Raw genomic sequence first — 12,294 nt, forward strand, 5'->3', positions numbered from 1 at the left:
GCACATGGCTCAGATTGACAAACACCCGCACACAAAACTCGCCGTGGGAAGGACAGAGCACGTTCCCCTGCCACACTGTTTGAGGACAAGGGAAGGGAGGAGTGGAGGACATGAATGCGTTTGACGGGGTGGGGGGAGCAGGTGGCTAGTGACAACAAAACATCAAGCATGCCAACCAAGCTGAAATCACAGGCCCGCTCCAGAGTCCGCTCTAATATGATTTCACATTACGTAACAGAAGCTGGCACATGGTGTTCTCAACAACGCCGCAGCTTTGGAACAGAATTGTTTTCCACACTTAACAACAACCATGTTTTAACCTTGAGTTCTCCGAATCGGCAAGTACATTCCTAATTGATTCATAAATGTTTAATGTATAAAAAAGATTAACAGTTAATTGTAGTATATCTGTTATGTATCTATGCTACTACACATTGAGATCAGCGGAGCAAAGCTTTCAAAGCTACTTTTAATCATTTTGTTATTTTGAACTTTAAAAAATGGACCATTTATTCAAATAATTGAATTATCCATTGACAAAAATGTTGCTCATATAGTACCTTGTGGTACATTTGATTGCATTTATTGCAAGAGTATATACAGCAATCGATTTAAGTGCATATTTGTTCCCACACAGTAAAAGTCAAAGGACAAAAAAAATCAGCACCGTTGCCTATGGCGTTCTAAAACAAGATTACAGTTATCTCGTAATATCTCACACGAGCAATTCATGGAAAACCAATGACCAGTCCTACCATTGATCATTCAAATTTTACTATACTACACTACCTAACTCACCCTACTAATAACTCACCCTACTAATTTGACTATATACGATGTTCTACCTGGTAGGATAAGACATGCCACCACCATATGAAGAAATCCATGTTTCTGTTTTTGTTTCTAAATGGCCCATGCAAAGCAAGTAGCACAAAGTCCTTCAGACAAGAGAGTATAATAAGAGCAGTTGTAGAGTAGCGGCTAAAGCCTCTGATGAGGATTAAGCTTGCTTATATAAGCATTGACCTGTAAATGTGGGCCTACTGCTCGCTCCTGGCCCAGTGGCGTACAGCAGCTTAAAAGAGCGGCTTACCTCTGCAAATGACTTCCTTTAAACACTAACCTGACACCATTTTGCAGAAAATACATAACCGCACCAATTTTTTTTTACAGGGTGACCTTTAAGGATTATGAGCAATGTAAAAGCCTGAATTGGACTGAGTTGTGACAGCTTGTTCACTCAGTGGTGTTGGGATTCAGCGAGAAAACCCCAATGATGGGGATAGACGTCCAATTAACTCATAAAATGAGGGTTTATCGCCGTCAATGGCATTCAAACATGATCATTCAACGTCAGCTCTCCCAATTGAAATATATTTTTGATGCCCATCACTATGAAAGACAGTGAACGAGTTACCAAACTCAATGGAAGACAACATTGTAGTCCACGTATTGGTAGTAAGCAAGGACTGACACACGCTTACCTTCGCTTGGTTAATGAGGAGCCCCACGAAAGCCGAGACCAGAACCGAGCCTGACATGCTGCCTTTTCTCCGCATTTCTTGCTTCAAAAAGGGGAAAGCGGCTGCCGGGGGCTCCTCGGGAACGGTCACCGTGTACGTCTGCCTCATGCTCGGCATGCTGGGGGGAGGAATGGAGCCGTCCGCGTAATGAAACTAGCTTACGGCGCTGCTGTGTCGAGCGTGACACGCGCTGTCATTCATTAAAACAGGGGGGGGAAACGCCAAAAATATCGCCTCTACTACTCCTCGCTAGCACCTTCAGATTTCACTAGACGCGTAATCCTTGAAATACCCCCACCCCAAAAAGCCGCTACAAGGGGACCGTAGCTAAATAGATTGGTGTAGCCTGGTATCTTTTTCCAAGATGAATGTCATTCCGTTTAACAGCACGTTTGGTTCAGCCCTTTAACATCCAGTGAACAAGGACTGCCTCCAACACACCAGCACCCGCCTGCGCTCGGCCAATGAGCTGACGTCAGAGATCATCCTCCTCCGCGCTGATGAAAGAACAGCACCAGGGCAGGACATGGGTCTTTATTGGTCATGTTTAGACACCTACACTAAAAGCACCACTAATCACCATGACGCAAACAAATTTGAGAAAAAAACCTCCACTAATCCTGTTACATTGTTGGAAATGAGCTACCTAAATGTTCCTCTATGCCACTGAAGCACTCTCCTTTCACACATTAGTGCCGTGTGCGGTCGTTTGGTCGCCGGTCTTTTGGTCGCCGTCTTTTGGTCGCCGGACTTTTGGTCGCCGGACTTTTGGTCGCGGTCTTTTGGTCGCCCGGACCTAAACAACGGGCGACCAAAAGACCGGCGACCAAAAGTCCGGCGACCAAAAGACCGGCGACAAAACAAGGTAAAACAACACGGTCTACGCATCAATAAAAGCCAACAATGGCCCCGAGCAGTTTCACTGAGCAGACGTGTGAGTGTATAAGAGTTTGTATGTACATGCGATGTCCCTTTAAGAAGCTACGTCAGTCAGGGTCTTAACAAGTTCTCCAACAAAACACAATAAAAGTACGGGAAATTTGGAGCTTTTCTTTAGCCTAATAATTAATAGGGCATTAAGTATGACAAAATAATAATTCGCAGTTTGTATTTAGGGAATTTGAGCAACGATTTAAATGGTAATTATCAATAACCGGCGATCAAAAGACCAGCGACCAAATGACCAAATACCCATTAGTGCAGACGTGGCGAACAAGTTAGACACAAAGAGCCAACATTTGAAACTGTGAGGGTCAAAGAGCCACATGTTACGTCAGAAGCAGGATCAAAAATTTCAATCTGCCAAATTCATTCATTCATTCATTTTCTGAGCCGCTTTATCCTCACTAGGGTCACAGGGGAATCGGTGGCCAGCCGATCGCAGGGCACAAGGATACGGCCAACCATTCACACTCACACCTAAGGCCAATTTAGAGTGTCCAATCAGCCTACCATGCATGTTTTTGGAGTGTGGGAGGAAACCAGAGTACCCAGAGAAAACCCACACAGGCCCAGAGAGAACATGCAAACTCCAAACAGGTGGACTGACCTGGAGTTGAACCCTGGACCCCAGAACTGTAAGGCGGAATCCAAGGCAAAGAGCCACATAATATACAAAATATGATTAGAAGCAAATAGCATTTTTGCCGGGAGCCGCGTGTTCGCCACCCATGCACATGAAATTAACATGAGATTTTAGGGTGGCTATAGTAGTTCAGGGTGTAGACCCGCCCAATGTCAGTTGTGATATGATCCTGCACCCCTGCCTGAGACCCTTGTGATGATAAATGATGGAATGTTATCATGTAGAAAATGGTATTGTTGGGAGGAGTACACAATGTTTTGATTGTTCTTTACTTGCTAATGTGTCATCCTTTTGGGTGTTGTGGATATGGTCAAGCTATTTCAGTCTGTTCCACCTAAATCTCTCCCACTTCTTCCAAAATGAAAAACTGCAATTCAGCATTTACAACACAAAAAAATATATACCTACAAAAGCCTGTAGAGAATGCACTCTTTCGCAAGGTCAAGAGGCAATCTGCGTTTCCAAAATGGCCATCTATTATGTATACCCTATCTTCAATCGACCCCAACACAGTGGGTGTGACTATACTATCTTTTGTTACCTTGTGCTCACCAGTTGGTCACATGTGATCTCTGGTTCAACTCAATGAGGTACAACAACACAAGACTGGAAACAAGCAAGTAATGCAGACCACGAAGACAAAATGTACCAATTCACGATACATCCGCAATGTCCCCAAGCATCATGCAGACACCTAATATAATTAAACAGTTAACCAATATACATTCTTCCAAGTGGAAAAAGTTGAAAACAGAGGAAATACAAAGTATATAGTGTTCATTCATTCATTTTCAACACTGCTTTTCCTGGTCAGAGTTACAGGGCGCTAGAGCCCATCCACTACACCCTAAACCGGTCGCCAGCCAGTCGTAGTGCGCACAAAAGGATAGACCACCTGCCACTAAGCGTGAAACTATCTCATGCTACACACACCAAAAACTTGAGATATAAAAGAATTAAGATGAATGAAAAGCTAGTATTAAATCATAAATTAGAAATATATTGCTTGGCAATGTGATTTAGAAAAAGGGTGACACTACATTTCAATATCATTTTCTGATAGAATTCCACCAACATATTGGATTAGGACAGCTGAAACTATATTGTTGTGTTCAAATAGGGGCTTGTCAGACATATACCCAAGAAATGACTACTTCTTAGAAACGATACCTTGTTCACATCGCTCATTTGTACATTGTGTTTGTGTTATATTTATACTGTGAGTCATATGACAAGCAAGTAACTGACAATAACAAGGCCCCCACTGTATCGTCCAGCTTCATTTGAGGAAAACAACAGTACTGATTACTGAACACTTTGTCAATAATAGTGACTTGTAATTTTCTGAGAAAAATACATTGGTCTATTCTGCTCTTTTGAAGCGACCAATTAACAAATTTGTCAGAATTAAAGTCTTGTCAATTTGAAGGAGTGAGACATTCAGAATGGAGTTAAAGGTTTACATTTTGCTAACTTACTAATTCTTTCATTCATTCATTTTCTGAACTGCTTCATTCTCACTAGGGTCGTGGAGGGTGCTGGAGCCTATCCCACCTGACTTCGGGCCTGAGGCAGGGGACACCCTGAATTGGTGGTCAGCCAATCGCAGGGCACAAGGAGACAAACAACCACTCAAGCCCACACTCATACCTAGGGGCAATTTAGAGTGTCCAATCAGCCTACCATGCATGTCTTTGGAATGTGGGAGAAAACCGTAGTACCCAGAGAAAACCCACGCAGGCCCAGGCAGAACATGCAAACTCCAAGCAGGTAGACCGACCTGGATTTGAACCCAGGTCCCACACTGTGAGGCCGACGCGCTAACCAGTCGGCCATCGGGCCAACCCCAACTTAATTCTGTTTGAGAAAAAAAACGCAAAGCCAGCCATCTTTGAAAAGGAAAACAAATTGTAAGCAGAATTTGACAAGCAAATGATGAATATGTACTGACAATGGACCTTTTATCAACATTCCAACACTAAGATTAAACACTGACGAATGCTGTTAAAACAAGCGTGAGAGTTCAGAGGAACGTGTGGGAGCCTCCCAGGACAGAATGAAGTCTTCTGAGTAAATCTTCAAGAACAGAAGAACAGAATGATGTCTTCAGAACAAATATCCTACTCTTAATATCAGATGACTGTATATCATTTAGGTTAAGAAATTACATTCCTGATGATGACCCCTGAAAAAGACTTTTTGTAACATTTTCAGTGTGACAGCAAACAATTGAATGAGAAGTCACTATAAGGTAAATTGGGGTTGAAGAACCTTTGTATGGTTTGTTAACATTGTGATGTTATTGAAGTGGCATCGGCAAAATAAGGGACAATCCTCATTTAAGTGCATCCCAGCGGAAAAAATATCGTTTACTCAATTGAAAATGCAGAATTTCATTTTTCTGATGTGTAGTAAAAGGGAAAAATAAATTAAACCCAGTATAGTGCTAGCAGGGCGGCCCGGTGGAGCGAGTGTTTAGCGCGTCGGCCTCACAGCTCTGGGGTCCTGGGTTCAAATTCAGGTCACGTCCACCTGTGTGGAGTTTTCATGTTCTCCCCCGGCCTGCGTGGGTTTCCTCCGGGTACTCGTGTTTCCTCCCACATCCCAAAAACATGCATGGTAGGCTGAATGGACACTTTAAATTGCCCCTAGGTATGGGTGTGAGCTTGAGTGGTTGTTTGTCTCCTTGTGCCCTGCGATTGGCTGGCCACCGATTCAGGGTGTACCCCGGTTTTTGCCCTGGAGTCAGCTGGGATTGTCTCCAGCACCCCCCATGACCCTAATGAGGATAATGTTTGCAGTCTGACAAGCGTCACAGACATTAATGGTGAAGAAGCAAGGACGATGTTCACAGTGCAACACTCTCATCTAGTGGCGATTATATGTACTAATGGAATTGAATAATTGTGCTATGTTTTCTTATATCTTTTTAATAGCCTCTGCCTATTAGAAAATAAAAAGTGTGTGTAATTGATCGGGTGGCCACCGATTCAGGGTGTCCCCTGCTTCTGGCCCGGAGTCGGCTGGGATAGGCTCCAGCACCCCCCGCGACCCTAATGAGGATAAAGCGGTTCAGAAAATGAGATGAGGTGAGATGAACGGGAAGTTGTTTGGGTTCTAGGGCATCAACTTTTGCCGACGTAAAGTCTGTGTCAGCACAACATTTTTTGGAGCGAAATACGTATTAGGAGATTTAAGTAATATTTGGAGAAAAGTCATAAAATTATGCAATTAAAAACATTACATTACTTATTTTTGCCAGAAGTTGTTCAGGGTCCGCAGACATCAACTTTTGCTGACATTAGGTCAGTGTGAAAAATGAGATTTTGGAATAATTTTAGAGGTTTATGTGATTCCTGCTGATAAAACTTTGATGAGAATGACTATTGTTAATATAGGCGACATAGTTTTAAATGAAAATATTTTCAGATGGTGGTGTCCCTTGAGATTTTTTCAATGCTAAAAGTGTGCCGCCACTTAAAAAAGGTTGGGAAACACTCGTTTGAGTAACTGCTGCCTTCAAATGTAGCTATGCTTTTGAAATCACTACATGGAAGAACAGTGTGTGCGGTTGTTTGGTCGCCGGACTTTTGGTCGCGGTCTTTTGGTCGCCCAACGACGGGCGACAAAACAAGGTAAAACAACACGGTCTACGCATCAATAAAAGCCAACAATGGCCATGAGCAGTTTCACTGAGCCGACGTGTGAGTGTATATGAGTTTGTATGTACATGCGTTGTCCCTTTAAGAAGCGACGTCAGTCAGGGTCTTAACAAGTTCTCCAACAAAAAACAATAAAAGTACGGGAAATGTGGAGCTTTTCTTTAGCCTAATAATTAATAGGGCATTAAGTATGACTAAATAATAATTCGCAGTTTGTATTTAGGGAATTTGAGCAACAATTTAAATGGTAATTATCAATAAACTTCCGGGCGACCAAACGACCGGCGACCAAAAGACCGGCGACTAAAAGACCGGCGACCAAAAGACCGGCAACCAAACGACCGAGTACCGAAGAACAGACGCGCTTACCGTGGTATCCCGAGCGGCAGACATGGACACGGCATTCGTGGTTGGCTCCCACGTCGAAGAAGTGTGAGATCTGCCGCTGCTGTTACTGAATCCTTCCCTGGTGGAGGTCCACGTGAGAGCATCCTGGGTCGAGCTCCGTGGCAGGCCTGAGGAGTTAGTCCCATACATGTTAGCCACCTCACTGGTCCGAGTGCGATTGCTCCTCGAGGCGCTGGATGAGGGTGACGGGCTGAGGTTGGAGGAGGAGGCGTCATTGAGGCCCAGAGTAGCCAAGTCCCTGGTTAAGTCACTCTGGGATGCTGATTTTCGTCGATTAAACGACATTCTGGAGGCCACCGGTGAAGAGGAGAGGTAGCTGGATTGGACTGAGGGGGAAGAGTAGGAACTGTACGATGTGTAGGCAGACCCCCCGCTAAGTCCAGAACCTGCATAGCTCTTGAGAGGGGTTCGACTGAGGCTTTCACTGCGGCGGTTGCTGCTACTTCCGAGGATGTCTGTCCGTGGGATTAGCCGTCCCCGGTCTGGGTCCAGGGAGGTGCTGTAGTTTCGGCTGCGGACCGTGGAACTGCCCAGGTAGCTGGAAGAGGTGTAACCTGAGGAGGAGATAGAGGAAGCGGGGGACTTGTAGGAGGACAACCTGTTCCGCTCGCCGTAGGAGCTAAGGCTTGGGGTTAAGGGGGAGCTGTAGGAGCTGTAGTGGCTGGTGTACGACGGGCCAGCGTAGCGCTTGGCAGTGGACGAGACGTGTGACATGCTGCTGGTGTTGCTGGGTTCTCAGCCACAGGAAAAGAGGGCCTGCGGAAGACTGCATTGACTGCAGCCGCAGCAAAGAGACAAAGCACAAGTTCATTTAATGCAGTCGCTGCCATGCATGGGCGTAAAAAAAGCATCAAGACAAGAGACTGGATTAGGGTTGGATTATCATGTTTCAATGCTATTGATGGCAAAAGAAGTCCAATTCATTCGAGCCCCGTATAAAGATGTCTATTGCAGTCAATGGCAGCAAATATTCATTTTCTGTACCGCTTAGCCTCACAAAGGTCATGGGGGGTGCTGGAGCTTAACCCAACTAGGGAGCACCAGGCAGGGGACAAGGAGAAAAACAACCATTCACGCTCAATCATACCTAATAGGTGCAATTTGGAGTGTTCAAACAGCCTACTGCATGTTTTTGGGGTGTGTGGGAGGAAACCAGAGTACCCAGAGAATACCCACACAAGCCCGGCAAGAATATGCAAACTCCACGCATGGGGGGACCCACCTGGGATCAAATTCACAAATCTCAGAACTGTGAGTCCAACAGGCTACCCAGTAAATACTGACATTTATGTGACCACTTATTCATTATGACTACTTATCTATGTTCTCTCATCTCATCTCATTTTCTGAACTGCTTTATCCTCATCAGGGTTGCGGGGGGTGCTGGAGCCAATCCCAGGTGTCTCCAGGCCAGAGGCGGGGGACACCCTGAATCGGTGGCCAGCTGATCGCAGGGCACAAGGAGACGGACAACCATGCACACTCACACCCATACCTAGGGTCAATTTAGAGTGTCCAGTCATCTTACCACGCATGTTTTTGGAATGTGGAAGGAAACTGGAGTACCCAGAAAAAACCCACGCAAGCCCGGGAAGAACATGCAAACTCCACAGCTGGACTTGAACCCAGTACCCCAGAGCTGTGAGGCCAACGCGCTAACCACTCACGCCACCAGGCCGCCCCTTATCTATGTTGACTACTTATTTATGTTAACTACTTATTTATGACTAATTATTTATGATGTTGAGTACTTGTTTATTGTTGATTCCGTCACCGAACATCCTCGAAAGGGTCGCAGGGGTTGCTGGAGCCTAACCCAGCTGACTTCGTGCGAAAGGTAGACTACACCCTAGATTGGTCGCCAGTCAGCCATAGGCTACACAGTGAGACGAACGACCATTCACACTCACAATCATACTGCCACCAGCGGGAATCGAGGCCAGGGTTGCCCGCACCGAAGTCAGGCGAGTGAACCTCTACACTATGAGAAGGCTATCTAATGATTATTCATTTATTATGATTTATTTATTATTTATTTTTGCACTTCATGGTGAAGCTTTAAATCTCATTATACTTGTATAATGACAATAAAAGCATTCAATCCAATTCAATTCTTATCTTTTGACAAAATGTTCATCGTATGCAAAAGTTGAAATGAACCATGTGGACACTTACACACATTGTAGTATGTTTTAAACTCTCCCAATAAAATCGGATTTCAAGGGTGCCATTCCAGCACATATAAGGACGGTCGGTCGAGGACCCCGAGACTGCCCCTCGCGTCAGTCTTGTGACCCAACACCTTTACGTCACTCTTGTGCATTCCACTTTGCGTCACTCTGAAACGTGCCTGGTGGCACCGTCGATTCCAGTCATGGATCGACACCAGACCAGAGCTCTCTCACGTCTGGGGGCGTTTATTTCATTTTTTTTTCGGGGGGAGGTGTTTTTTTTTGTAGATCCCACCACCAACTTTTAAAAGAATTCACGCGCGCGTGCGCAACCCGCAATTATTTGAGTGCACTTTTGCAGTTGAAACAAATAATAGTTCGATCAACAATACTCGTGCTTTGTAATTTGTACAGAATAAAACTGTAATTTGGAGTAAAAAGGTCGCGTGTGATGACGTGTGAGGGACATTTTAAAGTGGGCGGAGACGAACGCGTCAGAAGCAAAGAAACTAAAAGACATCGTTGTAACCATCAGGGACGTGGTGATAAGGATATTTTTAACACGATTTATTAAATTTCAATTTAATCGGCTCAACTACGAATCTGTAAAATAAATGCACATATTTTTTTTAAATTTAATAATTTTTATTTATAAATGTATTATTTATTTATGCATTTATTTATTCCTTTATTTATTTATTCTTTTATTAATTAATTAGTTTATCTATTCCTTTATTAATTTATTAATTACGTAATTAAGTTATTAATTAATTAGTTTATCTATTCCTTTATTAGTTTATTAATTACGTAATTAAGTAATTAATTAATTTGTTTATTCCTTAATTAATTTATATTTATTTATTCATCTCTTCATGTATTTATTAATTTATTTATGTATTTATCAATGTATTTATGTATCTATTTATCAATTTATTTATTTATCAATTTATTTATGTATTTATTTATCAATCTATTTATGTATTTATTTATCAATTTATTTATTTTTATTTGTCAATTTATTTATGTATTATTTTAGATCTAACAGGATAATCCTTCACTTCAACTCATACTCCTCAGAATATATTTATAGGAAGAAAAATGTCTAAAAAAAACGTCTGGTTTATGTGAATTCCACAAACAAATTTGTCAAAAATGTATGAAAATTGTGGATTTGTTGATCAGGAAAAACGTGTGTGAATCACGTAGACATTTGTGTAAATTTCTAAAATGCCTGACAAAATATCTATTTTCTTTAGATGACTTGTATGTACTGTTGCTACTCTGACCTAAGCCAGAGTGGCTGCATGTGCAGCAGCATTTGAATAAATAAAAGTATCTAGTGTTGCTGATCCGTGTTGAGTTCAATATGGGAGGCTCCTGTTTCTTCTATGTCTGCCTCAATGTGTCTTAGTACTGCATATCCTTGCCCTTCTGGCAGTCTGCCTAAGTAAACCTACGTTACTTCTTCCAATAGCAGATCCCCCTTCTCATGGGTCTTTAACGCTCCCTTTCTACCCCTCTTCTTTAGCTTTCTCCTGGAACAAACGTTTATCAATAATTCAGCAATGGAGTAGGCCGGCGCCATTCTGGGGATCTGCCAACGTACTGCTTGCTGGGCAGGCTAAACTTCACTGGATATTGCAATGACTACTGCATGGTATTTTAATCGGACTGCGACATTGAAACCGTTTTTTATTGCATTAAGTCTATGACCCAATTTTCTGACAAGATTTGGAAGGTAAAGGAATTGAATATTATTCTTGACCCAATACAGAACGCTCTTGAGTTAAGTGGGACAAACGTAAAAGCAGAAGAGCACTGAAACAAATAGCCTCTCAAGTTGTGAGGGTCTGGGAAAAGCAGAGAGGAAAGTTAAATTTGACACATTCAGACGGTCTTTGACTGAAAAGGAATTTGTTATATCTGTATTATCATCATATAGTGTAATTTACAATACTGCATTAATTATAATTACAGTAGTGCATGGCAAGTAGATTTGTCCTGGAAGGACGGAAAATTAGTTATTAGGGAAAACATCAAAAGTGCATATTGTCTTATAGACAGGACAGCAGATAGTCTAAGACAAGGGTGTCAAACTCGGGTTGGTTCGCAGGCCACATTAACGTCAACTTGATTTCATGTGGGCCGGACCATTTTAGATATAATATTTAGATTTTTTTTATATAAATGGATTAAAAGAACTGGATTAAAAGCCCTGAATATTCAGTTTTTATAGATCTAAAACAATGTTTATTTTAGCTTTTTTTAAATATATTTTTAGATTTTACAAAATGATTTTTGAACTAAAAACACAGAAAAAATTGATTAAAAAAATACAATTATTGATTTTAAAGGGGGAAAATCAGGAAATTTAATATACATCTATACTCTTCATTTTAATTTGATCCTAAAACAGAAAGTCGGCACTCATGATTTACTTTCCCGGGCCACACAAAATGATGCGGCGGGCCAGATTTGGCCCCCGGGCCGCCACTTTGACATATGTGGTCTAAGATGAGACTAATTTGTCCCGTCTGCTTTGACTATACCTAGTTGACCTTTACTGCCACAAAAGTTGAAGCAAAAATTAGTAGTTAAATGGCTGAGAGTTGGAGAAAGCAGAAAAAATCAGAACACCATGGATTTTACTCTTGGGAAGAGCTGTATGTAGTCAAGGAAACGACAACACACACACACACACACACACACACACACACACACACACACACACACACACACACACACACACACACAAATACAAATACACACACACTCTGGATACTTTGAAATTCTCCCTGAAGTGGTAGGTAGTACTTGGTAGTTTCCATGACTACAGTAGTATTTGTCTTCATTTAAATGCCATAATAACTTAAACACAGTGTTTGAGTGGGGCACATTGCTAATTTACACGAGCCCTGTCAGTTTCGAGGCTGCCTGAAATGTTC

The 12,294-nt window shown here is 42.4% G+C and overlaps 1 protein-coding gene across 4 annotated transcripts in view; it reads right to left on the minus strand.

Annotated features, from left to right (window-relative positions):
* The window catches only part of usp2a (ubiquitin specific peptidase 2a), a 38,615-nt gene that overhangs the window by 15,969 nt on the left and 10,352 nt on the right, over positions 1-12,294 (minus strand). For 2 of the 4 annotated variants that reach the window (XM_077611330.1, XM_077611331.1), the window contains exon 3: positions 7,140-7,953. In XM_077611330.1, coding sequence (XP_077467456.1) covers positions 7,140-7,892 — 753 coding nt within the window. In that variant the 5' untranslated portion in view covers positions 7,893-7,953. Of the gene's footprint in view, positions 1-1,484; positions 2,020-7,139; positions 7,954-12,294 lie in introns of those variants that run through there. The other 2 variants (XM_077611332.1, XM_077611333.1) reach the window with 2 other exon arrangements.

This window comes from Stigmatopora argus, chromosome 10 (genome assembly GCF_051989625.1).
Source record: "Stigmatopora argus isolate UIUO_Sarg chromosome 10, RoL_Sarg_1.0, whole genome shotgun sequence".
NCBI lineage: Eukaryota > Metazoa > Chordata > Actinopteri > Syngnathiformes > Syngnathidae > Stigmatopora > Stigmatopora argus.